Below are 19776 nucleotides of genomic sequence, written 5' to 3'. Positions count from 1 at the left end.
TAAAAGTACTTGCCTCAGTGCTTGGCCATAGAAGTCATCAATTAATTGATGTTATTATTGTCATTTTTAGGATCTCTTAGACACCACTCATAATCCAGTGAGCTCAGCAGGTAAGCAGATGTACTGAGACTTGAGCCCCCTTCCCTGCTGGAAAGGGGAGGGAGTCAGAGTTCAAAGAGGGAAGGGAAGGGCTGAGGAAACTGCATCTATAGCAAAGGCCAGCGCCTCAAATGCATCTGGAGGGTTCTTGTGGTTGGGGCAGGTGACCATGACCAAGGGTTTGTGTCTATGGAGCAGGACACAGCACTTATGAGTAGGTGACCCCTTGGTGGTGGCACCCTAGCCAAGGGGGGGGGTGGCTACAGCACCAACCCAGTGGGCCGAGGTTTTTGGGGATACTCAGTTCCTGCTGGGAGAAAGACATCTTCAGCCAGCACAGCAGATGGGGTAGAAAGGGCAGGATGGAAAGGCCAAATACATAACACACACGCACACTTCACCCATCTCCTGCTCGTCCTCTCTGGTACTGCTGCCTATGGAAGTCAGACCCTCAGAATCCTCCCCAACACATCACTGCAGGCAGCCAGGACCAACTGAATGCCCTCAAACAGATGGAGTCTGTTTGCTATTCCAAGGCTACAAGATCAAAACTCACCCCAGACTCATCTAGGGCATCAAAACTGATTCCAAGTCCCTGCATGCTGATGGGGCTGGGGCTGTTCATGACCACCCACCTTAGAGATCAGGAGGAACTGAGCCTATGAGAAGGGATCTGGGTCTCAATGAACCCAGAGGAATCAGACAGAAGGATGCAGTGCCAATGATGTCCTCAGAGGACTCACGCTGTAATTGGGGGAGATCTTTCTCCTGTCTCCGTTCTCTTATCAATAAAAGGAATAGTTAAATGTCAAAGGACGTGGTTAGTGTCCATGTAAGAGTATTCAGGGACTGGGGGAGGGATGCGAGCTGGCAAGAGAGGATAGGCAAGTGGCCTGTGATGTCCAAACCAGGGCTAGGCTGAGGGTGGCGTGTGCTGGTGACTCATTCCCTGCTCTTCTTGGCCTGCTCTGCATGGACCCCTGTGGGCTGAATCAGTGGCTCCCCCGACCCCCACCCCCAGCTGGGTTTGGCCAGAGGGAGGCTTTGGTAGAATATCTGATAGCAGATGGAGAGAGAGGTTTTCCCCTCTTTGCACGGCTGTGGTTTCTACAGTGGGGGTTCCTCCACCATTGGCTGTGGGTCCTGCTGGCTACAGCCTCCAGTGAACCTGGCCGCATTCCTGCCTTTCCTTGCCCCTCTAGCTCTAAGGGTAGGAAGGGCCTCTGCTCTTGTCTCGGGGTGCGTCACCCTACCCTAGCCATGCTTTCGAAGAACTTCAGTTGTTAAACTCTCTTCAGTTCATCTCCCCGCCCCCAGATTCAAGGCCCTGACTCATATCCTGAGTACAGAAGGGGCCTTTCTTCCCCTTGTTGGGGAAAGAGTCAGGTTCTACCAGGGGCATTTCCATGATTAGACACCAAAGACAGACCAGGCCTGTGGAAAGGCATGAGTAGAACAACTTTAAGGGAGCAGAAAGTATTGGGAAGAAATAACTCTCATGCTGTCTCTCTGGTTTGGGGATCTTTTCCTTGGAGTCCTCCTTTAGTAGTTCAATTTCTTTTGGAAATCCTGGTGTGCCTCACCTGAACCATAAAGGAACCAGGGGTGGGAGCACAGTGTCCCCTAGAGGCTGTGGTGAGGGTGGCAGCGGCAGGAGTCAGAAGGCAATGAGAGGGGCTCACAGGGAGGAAGAGACGCCTAGAGGGTGCAGATCTGGACCACTTGGCTCAACTGGACAGGGATGCAGAGACATTTTGTGGTGACAGTCTTTAAAACCTGGTTTCCACGATGTGGCCACACCATATAATTTTAAAAGACACCCACATTAGGGCTAATGTCTCTCCAGGCTCTTTCTGCTCAATCTTGTTTCCGAAACAACAAGGAAGGTTAAAATTCCTGACTGTGAGTAGAGAGGTTGGCTGAGGCAGAGGGCAGTGCAGTGGGACTTGAGGGTCTTCTGGGGTCAGGTGCTACATGTGGTCTAGGGTGTCTACCTCATTCCCCTCCCTCCTGTTTGGAGCTGAAGGCAGGAGATGGAGCATGGCTGAGAGATGACACGTCTTTGGGTGACTGTGTTCTGTTTGTTCTCCCGGGTTTTAGAGTGTTGTGACCATGGTGATAGAATCTGAAGGGCAGAGAGTGAATGCCTCTGTCTTGCCTCAGAAGCCCCTTACATCTCTTGCTTGTGATGAGAAAGCAATGGTAAGAATAAAAGAGCTCTGATTTCCAACAGCCTTTGCTTCACAAGGGCCATGTGAAATGACAGCCCTATTCTTACAAAAGCAGATTCTGGGAGGAGCAGAAATCCCTTTTCTCGTTGGAGTCAGTGTGTTTGCACGCATGCACATTTGTGTAGCTGAGTATGTACATGTATATCTGCATGTGTCCAACCTGCTGCATGTGTGTGCACATGTGTATGTGTGTGGCTATGTAAGCCTGTGCATGGATGTGTACACAGATGGTGAAACGTGTAAACCTCTGTTGCGTGTGTGCACAGCCGTTGTAGGGATTGTGTGTGCATTCCCCCATGGGCGAGGGGCTGTGAGGGAGTAGGTCCTGGTATCTAAATCTTTACATCCTACTTCTATCAGTCTTGTTTGTTGTAAAGAGCAGGGAGCTGGTCAATCAGCTGAGGGAAAAGAAAAAACATCAGGGTGTGTATGGGTTGGGTCTGGGAGGAGGAAACCCAGGCAGCTCAAGGGCCACTTTGCTGCCTTTTGCTCATTGACGACTTTCTTTTCTCTGCTCAGTTGTGGTTTTCCCCATGATCCCAGCCTGCACAGGGCTCTGGTTTCTTGGTCCTCTGGGGCTGGCTCTTCCCCTGGGCATGTCCTGTGCATGACCATGGCTCCTGGCCACCTTCAACTGGCTGATTCTTTGTGTGTCATGGTGCAAATTCACAGGCAAAATTTGATTGGCCCCAGCTGGTCATATTTTGCTTAGTCATTACCTACTTGGCAGCCAACAAAATATCTGCCCATGGGTCAAGCTGGATCAACTATGATCATGGCACAAACAGGGTCACACCTGGGACTGTGGTTGGGACAGTTTTCTTTAAAAGGGATGTGGACACGGAGGACAATGATGAATGCCTTAGATACACAAAAATTCCCTATCACCTGTGAAGTGCCCACCCTTATCTCTGTGGAGGCCAGGACTATAGTGCTGTCCCCTAACAAGGAAGGACTTGCCTGAGCAAGGTGGGATGAGTGTAGGCAGCCTCCTGGGGCCTGGCCTGGCCCTCACCACCCCTCCTCTGTGTCCCTGTTCCTTGAAGGGAGGGAGCTTTGAGGCTGAATTGTGTCACCCAACCCCAAACTTGTCCTAACCCCCGGTACCTCAGAATGTGATCTTATTTGGAGATAGGGTCTTTACAGAGGCAATGAAATTAATATGAGTTCATTCGGGTGGGTCTCAATCCAGTATGACTGGCGTCCTTATAAGAAGAAGAGACATGCATAGAAAGAAGAAGATGTGAGGAGACACAGGGAGAAGAGGCCATGCACAAGCCAAGGAGAAGACCCGGAACAGATCCATGCCATTCTTCCCTCACAGCCCTCAGGAGGAGCTACCCCTGCCGACACCTTGATCTTGGCCTCCCAGCCTCCACAGCAGTAAACCAATACCTTTCTGTTGTTGAAGCTCCCCAGTCTGTAGCACTTTGTAACAGCAGCCCTAGCAAACTAATATACCTCCCCCAAAACTTCCTCAAAATAGGGGAGAAGATATGGGGCACTAACACCATGTCACCAGGTGTGTGTGGCAGCCTGGACACTGGGCTTCTGACACTCGGCCTCTGGATTCACCAAAGGAGAAAACTTCAAGGCTGGTGCCTGAGCTAGTCATTTAAAATTTTTGATGAGATCCACTGAAGATTTCAGGCAAGAAGGGATCTGATCATATTTGTGTTTCAGAAAGACCCTTGTAACTATCACAGTGTGGAGGACAGATGAATTGGGGAGGCTGTCCACGAGAGTGCTGAAAAGGCTTGGAGAAGATTTCGGAGTTGTTTCGGAGGCATCACTGCCATAATGTACTGAGGGCAAGAAGGGGTGGTGGGGGCGGGGATGACGGGAAGAGCTCATTTGCAAGGAGTGTCTGGCTTGAGCACCTGGTGGAGGTGGTGCTGGTCCTGGTCCCTGGGCCGGGCCTTGTGAGGGCCCTCAGATCAGCACTGTCTGCATTATGGCCACACACCTGCCCAGGGCCCATCAGCAGTGGGAGATCAAGCCTGGAGCTTAGAGGAGAGCTCTGGGGGGTGTACACTTGGATCTGGATATCACTGGTGTCCAGGTGCAGATGGGCCATGGGTGGGGACCATCCAAAGGAGTGTGTTTAAGCTGCTTCTCCCAGAAGCAGACTCGGGGACAAGCATTTGGGAGGTGACTGGGACAAGTGCAGAGGAGTGAGGGATATGAGGGAGGAAAGGGAGGAAAGGCCAGAGGCATTCAGGAGCAACTGGGTCCCTCCGGGGCCTCCCATTTGCACCCCTGAAGGGTGAGGAGGCCTTTCCCTTGTTGGCTGGGGGTTGTTCCTATGAACCAAACTCTCTAATACTTCCAGTCTGCCCTGCACAGGCTAAGCAGATGCCTATGGCCAGAGAAAGGCCTCAGGCAGAGATGTAGGCTGCTGGAGCTATATGACTGTTGGCAGTGCCTTTTTTTTTCTTTTTTTTTTGAGACAGTCTCACACTGCCCAGGCTGGAGTGCAGTGGCACGATCTTGGCTCACTGCAGCCTCAACCTCCTCGACTCCTGGGTTCAAGTGATTCTTGTGCCTCACCCTCCTGAGTAGCTGGGATTACAGGTGCCCACCACCACACCTAGCTAATTTTTATATTTTTAGTAGAGACAGGTTTCACCATGTTGGCCAGGCTAGTCTCGAACCCCTGACCTCAGGTTATTCACCCACCTTGGTCTCCCAAAGTGCTGGGATTACAGGCGTGAGTCACCTTGCTTGGCTGGCAGTGACTTTGAGTCTGGCCAGAATATAACCAGTGCACTCTGGCTTCTGCCATTGTTGCTGCTGACAATTGTGTCCATCTTCTGGGGGTGGGGGGTGTGAGGAGCCCATTCTCTTCTTTCATTACTCATAACAGAGGGGACCATGGACAGGAACTAGGCAAGGGCTGGGGGCTGAGTTAGGGAACTGGGTGGTGGGCCAGGCACCAGGGCTGGCTGAATAGGAGACCTTACAGCACAGGCTAAAAGAGTCCTTTCCAGTATCAGGGAAGGCAGTGGAAGCAGGAAACACAGGTGTTTAATGTGCAAATCATTAAGAAACAACCAATTTCACTCCAGCATGTTCAGAGAGCCCCTAAACAGCCGCTATTGGCTTGCAGCAGCAGCTGGCTGAGGCTGGGACAGGGTCAGGCTGGATGTGGGCTGGGGCCTCCTCACCCTCTTTGTTCCTTTGTGCTCTGACCTCCTGCCTCTGCCCCAGCCCCACCAGAACCTCTGCTGCTTATAACTCTGAGATATGGAGATCCTGGACTGGCCATATGGTTCCCACTCCCAGGAGGTCAGTGTCCTCAGGGGCCATGTTGGGACCTCCTCTTCCCCCTGGTCATCCAGACCAAGGGAAATGGTGAGCTGGTGTCTCAGGAGGGAGCTGCTCCCCTGCCCTGTTTTAATTGCCCCCAGGTTGGCTTACAGGGGAGGCTGCTGCTCTCAGGCTGGCCCTTCAGGGTATAGATATCGTTGGGAGTGGGCTGATGTTGGGTGCATTTACAGGAGGACGGCGGTGTGTGAAACTTGTAGGTATGGGGCTATAGGCAGCAGTGAGAACAGGTGCCTCCAGGCAGGTGGTAGAGACACAAGTGGGTGTTAACATAGGTGAGGTGGGATATGGACGTTTACAGGCATGGCCAAGTGTGAGTGTAGATGGTAGCAAGGTGTGGATCTCAGTGACAGCAACTGGGTGTCAGGATGCCAATGGATGAAGTAATAATAGCTAAGACTTTATAGCACTTACAAGGTACCCATTACTGTTCTGTTTCATATAAATTTATTCATGATTTTCACAACCCCATAAAAGATACCCTATTAGTATGCCCACTTTTTGAGGAGAGGGAGCAGAAGCACAAAGAGGTCAAGAGCTGCCCAAGATCACCTAGCTAGTAAGTGGCAGGGACGGGACTTGAACCCAGGCTGTCCGGCTCCAACGTTCACTCTCAGTCCTCTGCACCAGGGACGTGGGGTGGAGAGTGAAGGTGTGATGTAGGTGGGTGCAGGCATGAGGAGGTACAGTAGCATGAAAGGATGTTGTTGAAGACAGACGCCTAGGCACACATAGGAGGGAGGGTGGTGCAGGGGAGTGGTTCTCAGCCTTCAACAGGGAATCAGAATCACCTGGAGGGCTTGTTATACCGCGGATCGTTTCTGCTTCCAGAGGTCTGCGATGGGGCCCCAGACATGCGTTTCTAGTAAGTTTCCAGCTGATGCTGCTAGTTTAGGGACTTTGGGAGCACTGGGGCAGGGCATTGATGCAAGGGAGATTATGGAAGTAGTGGCTTCGAGGTGAAGAACGCTGGGTAGAGTGAGATGTAACAGAGTGAATGTAGGAGCATGGGACGGCTTCAGTCAGAGGGAGATGCCCCTTGGAATAAGCACAGGGATGAGTACGGTCCAGTTCTGTATGGAAGGAAGTACAGGAGAAGAGGATATTGGAGCCCTGGCTTTGAGGGCATGGCAAAGGCAGTGCCTGCAACCCCAGGGGAGCCTCTTTCCTCTTGAGGCTCCTGCTCCCCGTGTTGACCCCCGGGTGGTAGGTGGTGGCCATTAGGTGTGGCCAGCCTGGAGAATGTCTGGCTGTCCTTTCATTGGTCTGCAGTGGAGCCCAAGGCGCTGTTTAGGGAGTTAAATGTGAACTTGAAGGGGAATCTATGATATGGCCTGGGGAGCCCTGGGGGCCCCTCCAGGTGAGCCCTGGGCTGGATAGATTTCTGGGTATGCTAGAGTGCCTGAGACAACAGGCTCTCTTCCCTTGGGGGTTCCATAGGTCCAGGGGGTTCCACCATGCTCATCAGTTTTCAACTATAAATTACTGATCCAGAGCAGGAGAATCCCTGGGGAAAGAGGACTAAGGGAAGGTGAGGATGGGGGAGGGGCTGAAACCTCTGCAGAAAGGGCTTCCTGTCCTTCCTGTCTTAGTACCTGTTATTGGTCATTGCTCTGCTGTGAGCTAGGGAGCTGGAGGGGGTGCTGGGCAGGGGGATGGGGGGGAGTCCTTCAAACCTGAAAAAGGGGGATTCCCCCAACCAGAAGCAGGGTTGCTGGACTGCAGCAAGGAACATCCTGCTGAAACTGTTGGAGGAACTGCGAGTTGGGCAGCAGGCTCTGAGAAAGAAGATTCCATTCTGGCGCTGCTGCTCTCCTGAGGCTGGCCCAGGGGGGCTGATCTGGAGCCCTACATGAGTGAGCCAGGTGCTAAGGGCTGAACTGAGCCCCCCAAAAGGATATGGTAAGGTCCTCATCCCCAGTACCTCAGAACGTGACCTTATTTGGAGATAATCTTTACAGAGGTAATCAAGTTAAATGAGGTTGTTAGGGTGGCCTGTCATTCAACATGACTGGGGGGGTCCTACAGATGGGAAATTTGGGCCCCAGAGACAGACACATACAGAGGGAAGACAACGTAAAGACACGGGGGAGAAGATGGCCATTGCCCCGCCAGGGAAGGCCTGAGACTACGAGGAGCCAGAAGAGAGGCCTGGAGCAGATTCCCCTCCCAGCCCACAGAAGGAACCAGCCCTGCCAACACCTTGATTTTGGACTCCTAGCATCCCTAACGGTGAGACGATCATTTTCTGTTGTGTGAGTGGCCCGGCGTGTGGAGATCTGTTATGGCAGCTGAAGGAAACTGAAAACCCCTGATTCATGGGAGGAGCCTGAACGGTCTTGGCAATTGGACACAGGCAGTGTCCTGACGAGGGGCTGGGCGGGGGCAGCTCTGCGGGGTAAAGGAGGTGGTAAGTTGGCGACTTCGGGAGAAGGCAGGGTGGCCTGAAGTCCAGCAGACAACACTCCAGTGGTCAGTGAGCAACTGTGGTTCCTCAGGAATGAAGGGCTGCAGGTATCTTCCAGAGGGGCACTTGCCATGGGAGAGGCAGAGGGGACCTTCCCTCTGGGTAGGAACCTGAGGTCCTAGTGCCGTTCTTGCTGCCTTGGGTCTAATGAAAGAGCTGGCAGCTTGCACAACAAGCTCCCACTGAGTGCTGGTCATTAAAACTCCCTTTCCGAAGGACGAGAAGCCAGAAGGGCACACAGGGACACATTTTTGGCTACGAGAACTCCAAGTTCAAAGGAGCCAGGCATGAATCTCCACAGAGTACCAAATGACTGCAAAACCCTTTTCTTAATAATATTTTATTGTCAGTTATAAATATTTTCCATTTGTCACCTATTTACAACTGCAAAATAGTTTGATATCATACCATCACCCACCAATTAGCGTCTTTCTATAAACTCCACGAAAATTGAATAGGAAATAAAAAGCTCTTCTTGGGGGCCCACTAACCTGGTGCCCCTGACTCCAACCCCACACGGACAGCAGGCAGCGTTGCAGTAGGTGCTACACAGTAGCAAAGAGGCAGCCGGAAGTGGCCCAAGTGGGTCAGGACGCCAGGCTCCGCAGGACGTTGGTGACGCTCCAGTGCTGGCCCGAGCACTCCTGCAACACCAGCTGGAAGCCGAACTCCAGCTCACTGTTCTCCTGCAGCTCCAGACAGCGCTTGGACTTGCGGTTCTGGATGGCTCCTCCCTAGATCCAGAGCAGGAGAATCCCTGGGGAAAGAGGACTAAGGGAAGGTGAGGATGGGGGAGGGGCTGAAACCTCTGCAGAAAGGGCTTCCTGTCCTTCCTGTCTTAGTACCTGTTATTGGTCATTGCTCTGCTGTGAGCTAGGGAGCTGGAGGGGGTGCTGGGCAGGGGGATGGGGGGGAGTCCTTCAAACCTGAAAAAGGGGGATTCCCCCAACCAGAAGCAGGGCTGCTGGACTGCAGCAAGGAACATCCTGCTGAAACTGTTGGAGGAACTGCGAGTTGGGCAGCAGGCTCTGAGAAAGAAGATTCCATTCTGGCGCTGCTGCTCTCCTGAGGCTGGCCCAGGGGGGCTGACCTGGAGCCCTACATGAGTGAGCCAGGTGCTAAGGGCTGAACTGAGCCCCCCAAAAGGATATGGTAAGGTCCTCATCCCCAGTACCTCAGAACGTGACCTTATTTGGAGATAATCTTTACAGAGGTAATCAAGTTAAATGAGGTTGTTAGGGTGGCCTGTCATTCAACATGACTGGGGGGGTCCTACAGATGGGAAATTTGGGCCCCAGAGACAGACACATACAGAGGGAAGACAACGTAAAGACACGGGGGAGAAGATGGCCATTGCCCCGCCAGGGAAGGCCTGAGACTACGAGGAGCCAGAAGAGAGGCCTGGAGCAGATTCCCCTCCCAGCCCACAGAAGGAACCAGCCCTGCCAACACCTTGATTTTGGACTCCTAGCATCCCTAACGGTGAGACGATCATTTTCCGTTGTGTGAGTGGCCCGGCGTGTGGAGATCTGTTATGGCAGCTGAAGGAAACTGAAAACCCCTGATTCATGGGAGGAGCCTGAACGGTCTTGGCAATTGGACACAGGCAGTGTCCTGACGAGGGGCTGGGCGGGGGCAGCTCTGCGGGGTAAAGGAGGTGGTAAGTTGGCGACTTCGGGAGAAGGCAGGGTGGCCTGAAGTCCAGCAGACAACACTCCAGTGGTCAGTGAGCAACTGTGGTTCCTCAGGAATGAAGGGCTGCAGGTATCTTCCAGAGGGGCACTTGCCATGGGAGAGGCAGAGGGGACCTTCCCTCTGGGTAGGAACCTGAGGTCCTAGTGCCGTTCTTGCTGCCTTGGGTCTAATGAAAGAGCTGGCAGCTTGCACAACAAGCTCCCACTGAGTGCTGGTCATTAAAACTCCCTTTCCGAAGGACGAGAAGCCAGAAGGGCACACAGGGACACATTTTTGGCTACGAGAACTCCAAGTTCAAAGGAGCCAGGCATGAATCTCCACAGAGTACCAAATGACTGCAAAACCCTTTTCTTAATAATATTTTATTGTCAGTTATAAATATTTTCCATTTGTCACCTATTTACAACTGCAAAATAGTTTGATATCATACCATCACCCACCAATTAGCGTCTTTCTATAAACTCCACGAAAATTGAATAGGAAATAAAAAGCTCTTCTTGGGGGCCCACTAACCTGGTTCCCCTGACTCCAACCCCACATGGACAGCAGGCAGCGTTGCAGTAGGTGCTACACAGTAGCAAAGAGGCAGCCGGAAGTGGCCCAAGTGGGTCAGGACGCCAGGCTCCGCAGGACGTTGGTGACGCTCCAGTGCTGGCCCGAGCACTCCTGCAACACCAGCTGGAAGCCGAACTCCAGCTCGCTGTTCTCCTGCAGCTCCAGACAGCGCTTGGACTTGCGGTTCTGGATGGCTCCTCCCTAAGGGCCAGGGCAGACAGCGGGGTCAGAGGGCATAGAGGCAACACACGGAGATTCAGGAGCCTCAGGCCCAGTGGCTAGTGAGGGCTGACATTATCTGTGTGGCCAGATCCCAGGAGGCTAGCATTCCCATGAAACTGCAGGCTCCCCCATCGCTGATGTATTGGTCTCCTCTGGAAGACTGAATCTGCCGCAGCTCTCTTCACAAAGCCCTAGTTCTTTGCTAGGAGAGAGACCTCCCCACCCCCAGTTCTGTCTACCTAGCTGGGCTGTGGCACACCTGTTTGCACCTACAGCTCCTACCCTAGGGGCTGGGCCTTGCTCCCCATAGCCATTGGCTGGGTCACCTCTCTGAAAAGCCTAGTTTCTTGGGACAACCCATCATTGGCCCTCATTTGAGCATCACCAGAGGCCCGGGGCTTCCTGCTCCTAGGGTCCATGCCCCAAACTGGACCTCTAGAGTCATCAGTACTGGTTTCAACCAAAGCTCCTGGATACTGTCTATTAGGCCATTAGGCTCCCTGAGTCCTGACATGCGAGATTTTTCCCCCATGCTACTGATGTTCCAGAATGTTTGTAGCCATTCTCATTCAGTTTACGACCCAAAGCCCCTTGATGTTCTGTTCTTCATATCAGCCCTACAGTAACAGAGGAAACCCCCAATTTTTGTAGTGAAATCCTTTCAGGGCCTTAGACCCTTTGGGTTGCTGGCTGTGAGCCTGAGGTGGCATCCTGGACTGTCTGAGCATCTCCGAGTTACCACCAAACTTGTGCTCAACTAGATTTTGGCCTCCCAAGCAGACAGAATTGCTTTGGTGGGTAGAGGTCCTCATAATTGGACTCCTTGTAGCTTAATGGCACTTCAGTATATGGTCAAACTCACTTTTTCCCCCAGAACCTACTCCTGTGTTTCTGTCTCAGGTATTTGTGTGAGAAACATGGACATTTTCATTTATTTATCCTTTCAGCATCCAATTAGGCCTCAAGTCCTGGCAGTTCTACCTCTCTTGTGTCATGTGACTGTCCCCTTATCCCTTTCCCATCATACTTGCCCTGGTTCAGGCCACCAACTTCTCTCTCTCTGGGACAACTGTGTCAGCCCCCTAATGGATCTCTCTTCCAACCTCTAGAGGCGGGAGTGGTGATCTTTGGAAAATGCACGTTTGGCCTAACGGACAAAGCCCAAGCTCCTTAGTGCAGCACCGAAGGCCTCCATGGCTCAGTGCTGCCCTTCTCTCTAGCCTCGTTCCTGATCCTCCTCCAAGCTCCATGACTTTTGCTACAGCTGTACCAAATCCCTTGTACTTTTCTGATCCCATTTACATTAACTCAGGGTTCCTGAACTTTAAAACAAGCTGTGCTCTCTGCCTGGGATTCTTCCCCATGCTCCCATGACAGGTTAAGCCACAACCATGTGTCAAAGCTCAACTCCTGCTCCATTTCCTCCAGGAAGTGTTCTCGACTGCCCACCCATGCCCTACCTCCACTTCCTCCACTTCCTCCACCTCAGTTTACGAGCTGGGCTGGTGCTCTTCATTTTGTGCCTTTTCCAGCTCACAGTGGGAAGTGCACTGAGAGAGGGAGAGGTGGCAAACTTCTCCAAGGACGTCATCTAACTCTGCCATGACCATTCCCATAGCAACAACTGACATCTCAAGAGAGTGTTAAGACTTGGTTCTCTATATAATGGGGAAAGGACAGTCTTTTCAAGAAATTGCCTGGGAAAATGTGAGAGAATGAAACTAGACCCCCATCTCTTGCTATATATGAAAATCAAATCAAAATAGATTAAAGACTTTAAGATCTGAGACATGAAACTCCTAGAAGAAAACATTGGAGAAACACGCCAGGATGTGGGAAACACTCCAGGACATTGAACTGGGCAACAATTTCTTGAGTCAGACCTCAAAAGCACAGGCAACCAAGGCAAAAATGGGCAAATAGGATCACATCAAGTTAAAAAGCTTCTGCACAGCAAAGGAAACAAAGAGCCCAGAGAATGGGAGAAAATATTTGCAAACTACCCCTCTGACAAGGGATTAATAACCAGGATACATAAGAAGTTCAAATAACTCAATAGCAAGAAAACAAAACATCCAATTAAAAAATGGGCAAAAGATCTGGACATTCCACAAAAGACTTACAAATGGCAAACAGGTTATGGAAAAATGTTCAACAGCAATAATTACCAGATAAATGTAAGCAAAAACTATAATCATCTCACCCCAGTTAAAATGACTTTAACCAAAAGACAGGCAATAATAAATGCTGGTGAGGATGTGGAGAAAAGGGAATCCTTGTACATTGTTGGTGGGAATGAAAATTAGTACAGCCACTATGGAGAACAGTATGGAAGTTCCTCAAAAATAAAACTGTATGATCCAGCAATCCCATTGTTGGGTATATACCCAAAAGGAAGGAAACCAGCATATTGAAGAGATATGTGCACTCCCATGTTTATTGCAGCACTATTCACAATAGACAACATACGGAATCAACCTAAGTATCCAGTAGATTAATGAATAAAGAATATGTGGTATATACACAGGATGGAATAATATTTAAACATTAAAATGAGATTCTGGTTTCACTGTCAAGATGGCCAAATAGGAATAGCTCCAGTCTGCAGCTCCCAGCGAGATTGATGCAGAAGGTGGGTGATTTCTGCATTTCCAACTGAGGTAGCTGGTTCATCTTATTCGGACTGGTTGGACAGTGGGTATAGCCCTATGGGAGACAAGCTGAAGCAGGGTGGGGCGTTGCCTCAGCTGGGAAGTGCAAGGGGTTGGGAGATCTCCCTCCCCAAGCCAAGGAAAGCTGTGAGAGACTGTACCGGGAGAACGGTGCACTCCAGCCCAGATACTGCACTTTTCCCATGGTCTTCGCAACTGGCAGACCAGGAGATTCCATCTGGTGCCTACACCACCATGGTGCTGGGTTTCAAGCACAAAAACTGGGTGACTCTTTGGGCGGACACTGGGCTAGCTGCAGGAGTTTTTTTTTTTTTCATACCCCAGTGGCACCTGGAATGCCAGTGAGACAGAACCATTCACTCCCCTGGAAAGGGGGCTGAAGCCAGGGAGCCAAGTGGTCTGGGTCAGTGGGTCCCACTCCCACAGAGCTCAGCAAGCTAAGATCTACTGGCTTGAAATTCTCTCTGCTAGGACAGCAGTCTGAGGTCAACCTGGGATGCTCAAGCTTGGTTGGGGGAGGGACATCTGCCATTGCTGAGTCTTGAGTAGGTGAGTTTTTAAAATTTATTTTTATTATTGTACTTTAAGTTCTGAGGTACATGTGCAGAATGTGCAGTTTTGTTACATAGGTATATGCATGCCATGGTGGTTTGCTGCACCCATCAACCTGTCACCTACATTAGGTATTTCTCCTAATGTTATTCCTCCCTTAGCCCCCCACTCCCTGATAAGCCCCAGTGTGTGATGTTCCCCTCCCAATGTCCATGGGTTTTCATTGTTCAACTCCCACTTATGAGTGAGAACATGTGGTGTTTGGTTTTCTGTTCTTTGCTGCTGTTGTGATAATTTGCTGAGGATGATGGTTTCCAGCTTCATCCATCTCCCTGCAAAGGACATGAACTCATTTTTTATGGCTGCATAGTATTCCATGGTGTATATGTGACACATTTGGATGTGCCTTTATAGTAGCCATTTTTTATGGCTGCATAGTATTCCATGGTGTATATGTGACACATTTGCTTTATCCAGTCTATTATTGATGGATATTTGGGTTGGTTCCAAGTCTTTGCTATTGTGAATGGTGCCACAATAAACATACATGTGCATGTGTCTTTATAGAATGATTAATAATCCTTTGGGTATATACCCAGTGATGGGATCGCTGGATCAAATGGTATTTCTAGTTCTAGATCCTTGAGGAATCACCACACTGTCTTCCACAATAGTTGAACTAATTTACACTCCCACCAACAGTGTAAAAGTCCTATTTCTCCACATCCTCTCCAGCATCTGTTGTTTCCTGACATTTTAATGATTGCCATTCTAACTAGCATGAGATGGTATCTTATTGTGGTTTCGATTTACATTTCTCTAATGACCAGTGATGATGAGTTTTCCCTATGGCTGTTGGCTGCATAAATGTCTTCTTTTGAGAAGTGTCTGTTCATATCCTCTGCTCACTTTTAAATGGGGTATTTATTTTATTTATTTATTTATTTATTTTTGCTGTTGTCCCAAATTTATTGAAAATAATATATAGCACTGCAGAAAAAATTCAAACAGGTCCCCGAGGCATTTTGAAATTCATCCCAACTGTAGGCTGAGTGACCTGCAGGTTGGACAGACTGCCGAAGTCCAAAAGCTTCAGCATTTCCTTAGTGTCAGGATCTACTTCAATTATCTCCTGATCCAGGGCTGAGACCTCAGGAACGTAATTGTCTCTCCTTTCTCTCTCCTCCTCCTGCAGCTTGATGGAGATACCTCTTATGGGGCCTCTCTGAATCCGCTTCATCAGATGGGTGGCATAGCCTGCTATCTTGTTGCAGAGTTTCTTGCTGGGGATAATGGCGATTTCCTCGCACACGCGCTTGTTCGTGTGGAAGTCGTTGCCCAGGGGCGTGTAGTACTTCTCTATGATGACCCGGGCCTCCTTCTTCACGGTTTTGGTGCGAACGCGGCCCATGTTGGCCGGTCCTTGGTAAAGAGTGGGGTTGTTTTTTATAAATTTGTTTGTTCTTTGTAGATTCTGGATATTAGCCCTTTGTCAGATGGATAGATTGCAAAAATTTTCTCCCATTCTGTAGTTGCCTGTTCACTCTTGATAGTTTCTTTTGCTGTGCAGAAGCTCTTTAGTTTAATTAGATCCCATTTGTCAATTTGGGCTTTTGCTGCCATTGCTTTGTATGTTTTAGTCATGAAGTCTTTGCCCATGCCTATGTCCCGAATGGTACTGCCCAGGTTTTCTTCTAGGATTTTTATGGTCCTAGGTCTTATGTTTAAGTCTTTGATCCATCTTGAGTTGATTTTTGTATAAGGTGTAAGGAAGGGGTCCAGCTTCAGTTTTCTGTGTATGGCTAGCCAGTTTCCCCAACACCATTTATTAAATAGGGAATCCTTTCCCCATTGCTTGTTTCTGTCAGGTTTGTCAAAGATCAGATGGTTGTAGATGTGTGGTGTTATTTCTGAGGTCTCTGTTCTGTTCCATTGGTCTTATCTCTCTGTTTTGGTACCAGTACCATGCTGTTTTGGTTACTGTAGCCTTGTAGTATAGTTTGAAGTTAGGTAGCCTGATGCATCCAGCTGTGTTCTTTTTCTTAGGATTGTCTTGGCTCTGCAGGCTCTTTTTTGGTTCCATATGAACTTTAGAGTAGTTTTCTCTAATTCTGTGAGGAAAGTCAGTGGCAGCTTGATGGGGATAGCCTTGAATCTATAAATTACTTTGGGCAGTATGGCCATTTTCATGATATGTATTTTTCCTATCCATGAGCATGGAATGTTTTTCCATTTGTTTGTCCTCTCTCATGTCCTTGAGCAGTGGTTTGTAGTTCTCCTTGAAGAGGTCCTTCACATCGCCTGTAAGTTGTATTCCTAGGTATTTTATTCTCTTTGTAGCAATCGTGAATGGGATTTGGCTCTCTGTTTGTCTGTTATTGGTATACAGGAATGCTTGTGATTTTTGCACATTGATTTTGTATGCTGAGACTTTGCTGAAGTTGCTTATCAACTTAAGGAGATTTTGGGCTGAGACAATGGGGTTTTCTAAATATACAATCATGTCATCTGCAGACAATTTGACTTCCTCTCTTCCTATCTGAATATCCTGTATTTCTTTCTCTTGCCTGACTGCCCTGGCCAGAACTTCCAACACTATGTTGAATAGGAGTGGTGAGAGAGGGCATCCCTGCCTTGTGCCGGTTTTCAAAGGGAATGCTTCCAGTTTTTGCCCATTCACTATGATATTGGCTGTGGGTTTGTCATAAATAGCTCTTACTATTTTGAGATATGGTCCATCAAAACTTAGTTTGAGAGCTTTTAGCATGAAGGGGTGTTGAATTTTATCGAAGGTCTTTTCTGTATCTATTGAAATAATCATGTATTTTTGTCATTGGTTCTGTTTATGTGATGGGTTACATTGATTGATTTGTGTATGTTGAACCAGCCTTGCATCCCAGGTATGAAGCTGACTTGATCGTGGTGGATAAGCTTTTTGATGTGCTGCTGGATTCAGTTTGCCAGTATTTCATTAGGATTTTCACATTGATGTTCATCAGGGATATTGGCCTGAAATTTTCTTTTGTTGTTGTGTCTCTGCCAGGCTTTGGTATCAGGATGGTGCTGGCCTCATAAAATGAGTTAGGTAGGAGTCCCTCTAATAGTTTCAGAAGTAATGGTAGCAGGTCCTCTTTGTACCCCTGGTAGAATCTGGCTGTGAATCCGTCTGGTCCTGGACTATTTTTGGTTGGTAGGCTATTATTGCCTCAATTTTCAGAGCCTGTTATTGGTCTATATTGGTCTATTCAGGGATTCAGCTTCTTCCTGGTTTAGTCTTGGGAGGTTGTAGGTGTCCAGTAATTTATCCATTTCTTCTAGATTTTCTAGTTTATTTGTGTAGAGGTGTTTATAGTATTCTCTAATGGTAGTTTGTATTTCTGTGGGGTCAGTGGTGATATCCCTTGTATCATTTTTTATTGCATCTATTTGATTCTTCTCTTTTTTATTAGTCTAGCTAGTGGTCTATTTTGTTGATCTTTTCCAAGAACCAGCCCCTGGATTTATTTTTTGAAGGGTTTTTCGTGTCTCTATTTCTTTCAGTTCTGCTCTGATCTTAGTTATTTCTTGCCTTCTGCTAGCTTTTGATTGTGTTTGCTCTTGCTTCTCTAGTTCTTTTAATTGTGATGTTAGGTTGTCAATTTTAGATCTTTCCTGCTTTCTCTTGTGGGCATTTAGGGCTATAAATTTCCCTCTACACACTGCTTTAATTGTGTCCCAGAGATTCTGGTACATTGTGTTGTTGTTCTCATTGGTTTCAAAGAACATCTTTACTTCTGCCTTCATTTCATTATTTACCCAGTAGTCACTCAGGAGCAAGTTGTTCTTCATTTTCCATGTAGTTGTGCAGTTTTGAGGGAGTTCCTTTTTGCAATTGCTGAGGAGTGCTTTACTTCCAATTATGTGGTCAGTTTTGGAATAAGTCAGATGAGGAGCTGAGAAGAGTGTATATTCTGTTGATTTGGGGTGGAGAGTTCTGTTGATGTCTATTAAGTCCACTTGGTCCAGAGCTGAGTTCAGGTCCTGAATATCCTTGTTAACCTTCTGTCTTGTTGATCTAATATTGACAGTGGGATGTTAAAGTCTCCCACTATTATTGTGTGGGGGTCTAAGTCTCATTTTAGGTCTCTAAGAACTTGCTTTAATAATCTAGGTGCAAGACTTAGACTCCCATACAATAATAGTGGGAGACTTTAACACCCCACCTTTAATATTAGACAGATCAATGAGACAGAAAATTAACAAGGATATCCAGGACTTGAACTCAGCTCTGGAGCAAGTTGAACAATGAGAACACACGGACATGGCAGGGAGGGCATCACATACTGGGGCCTGTCAGTGGGCAGGAGGCTGGGGGAGGGATAACGTTAGGAGAAATACCTAATGTAGATGACGGGTTGATGGGTGCAGCAAACCAACGTGACACATGTAATACCCATGTAACAAACCTGTATGTTCTGCACGTGTACCCCAGAACTTATAGTAAGAAAAAAGAGATTCTATTATTTGCAACAACATGGATGGAACTGTAGGTCATTATGTTAAGTGAAATAAACCAGGCACAGAAAGACAGACAACCTAAAAATTAAAAAAAAAAAAAAAGAATTCCTGGAGATAGAATGATGGTTACCAGAGGCTAAGAAAGGTAGTAGGGAGGAGAGGAAAAAGCGAGGATGGTTAATAGGTACAAAAATACAGTTTGATAAAAGGAATAAGCTCTAATTGTAATACAACAGGATAACTATAGTTAATAATTTATTGTATATTTTAAAATTACTAAAAGTAGAATTAGAATGTTTCTAACACAAAGAAATGATAAATGCTTGAGGTAAAAGATAACCCAATTATCCTGATTTGATCATTACACATTATATGCCTGTATGACAACATTACATGTACCCCATAAATATATTCAACTATTACGTACCCATTGATGTAGTTTGGATATTTGTTGAATGTGATCCCCAATGTTGCAGGTGGGACCTGGTGGGAGGTGTTTGGATCATGGGGCTGGATCCCTCTTGATGGGCTTGGGCCATCCTCTTGGTGAGAAGGGAGCTCTCTCACTCTGAGTCTACATGAGATCTGGTCATTTAAAAGTGTGTGGCACCTCCTCCCACCACTCTCTCTCCTGCCTTCATCATGTGACCTGCAAGCTCCCAATTCATCTTCTGCCATGAGCAAAAGCTTCCTGAGGCCCTACCAGAAGCCATGTTTCCTGTACAGCCTGAAGAATCATGAGCCAATTATACCTCTTTTCTGTATAAAGTACCCAGTGTCTCAAGTATTTCTTTATAGCAATGCAAGAATGGCCTAACACAGACTTAAGAATTAAATTTCTTTTTAACAATTTAAGACTAAAAAAAAAACTTCAGTACTTACAACTGTTGAAATGGGCAGTACCTACTATAGTTAACATATATAATCCTATGACCCAACACTTCTGTCAGAAATGTTTACCCCAAAGACATGCGCATGAACGCTTTCTAGAACACGATTTATAAAACTAACCTGGAGACAACTCAAATGCCCATGAATAGTACAGCAGACATACAACTCATGGTATATTCATATGATGGAATCCTATATAGCAATAAAAACAAACTATAGCTATACTCGATAAGGATAAATCTCACCAATACAATGTTGAGGAGAAGAAGCCAGACAAAATACAAACATTATTCTATTTATATAAACTTCCCAAACAGGAAAAGCCATGATGTGAAAGTTAGGATGGTGGTCAGCTCTGGGGAAAAGGAAGTGGGAAGGTGATAGGCAGGGACTCACAAGGGTGTTGTTGGCAGAGTCCTATTTCCTGAGATGGGTGATGGAAACCTAGGGATTTGCTTTATTTTAAACCATGGAGTTGAACCTATGTATTTTATACATGTTTCTGTATGTATCCATGTTGTTCAATTAAAAAATCAAATCCAGCTCCCTGAGAAGGGACTTGAGTCAC

At 47.9% G+C, this 19776-nt stretch overlaps 1 protein-coding gene across 1 annotated transcript in view; it reads right to left on the bottom strand.

The window, feature by feature from the left end:
• Nucleotides 1-10165: 10165 nt before the first annotated feature.
• Nucleotides 10166-19776, bottom strand: part of GALNT18 (polypeptide N-acetylgalactosaminyltransferase 18) — a 200998-nt gene continuing 191387 nt past the window's right edge. The window contains exon 12 of the mRNA XM_011969938.1: nt 10166-10575. Within this exon, the coding sequence (XP_011825328.1) occupies nt 10429-10575 (147 nt within the window). The 3' untranslated portion in view covers nt 10166-10428. The remainder of the gene's footprint in view (nt 10576-19776) is intronic.

Source organism: Mandrillus leucophaeus, unplaced genomic scaffold (assembly GCF_000951045.1).
Source record: "Mandrillus leucophaeus isolate KB7577 unplaced genomic scaffold, Mleu.le_1.0 Scaffold920, whole genome shotgun sequence".
Taxonomy (NCBI): Eukaryota; Metazoa; Chordata; class Mammalia; order Primates; family Cercopithecidae; genus Mandrillus; species Mandrillus leucophaeus.
The sequence above is the reverse complement of the archived record's forward strand: the minus strand, read 5'-3'. Positions and strand labels throughout refer to the sequence as shown.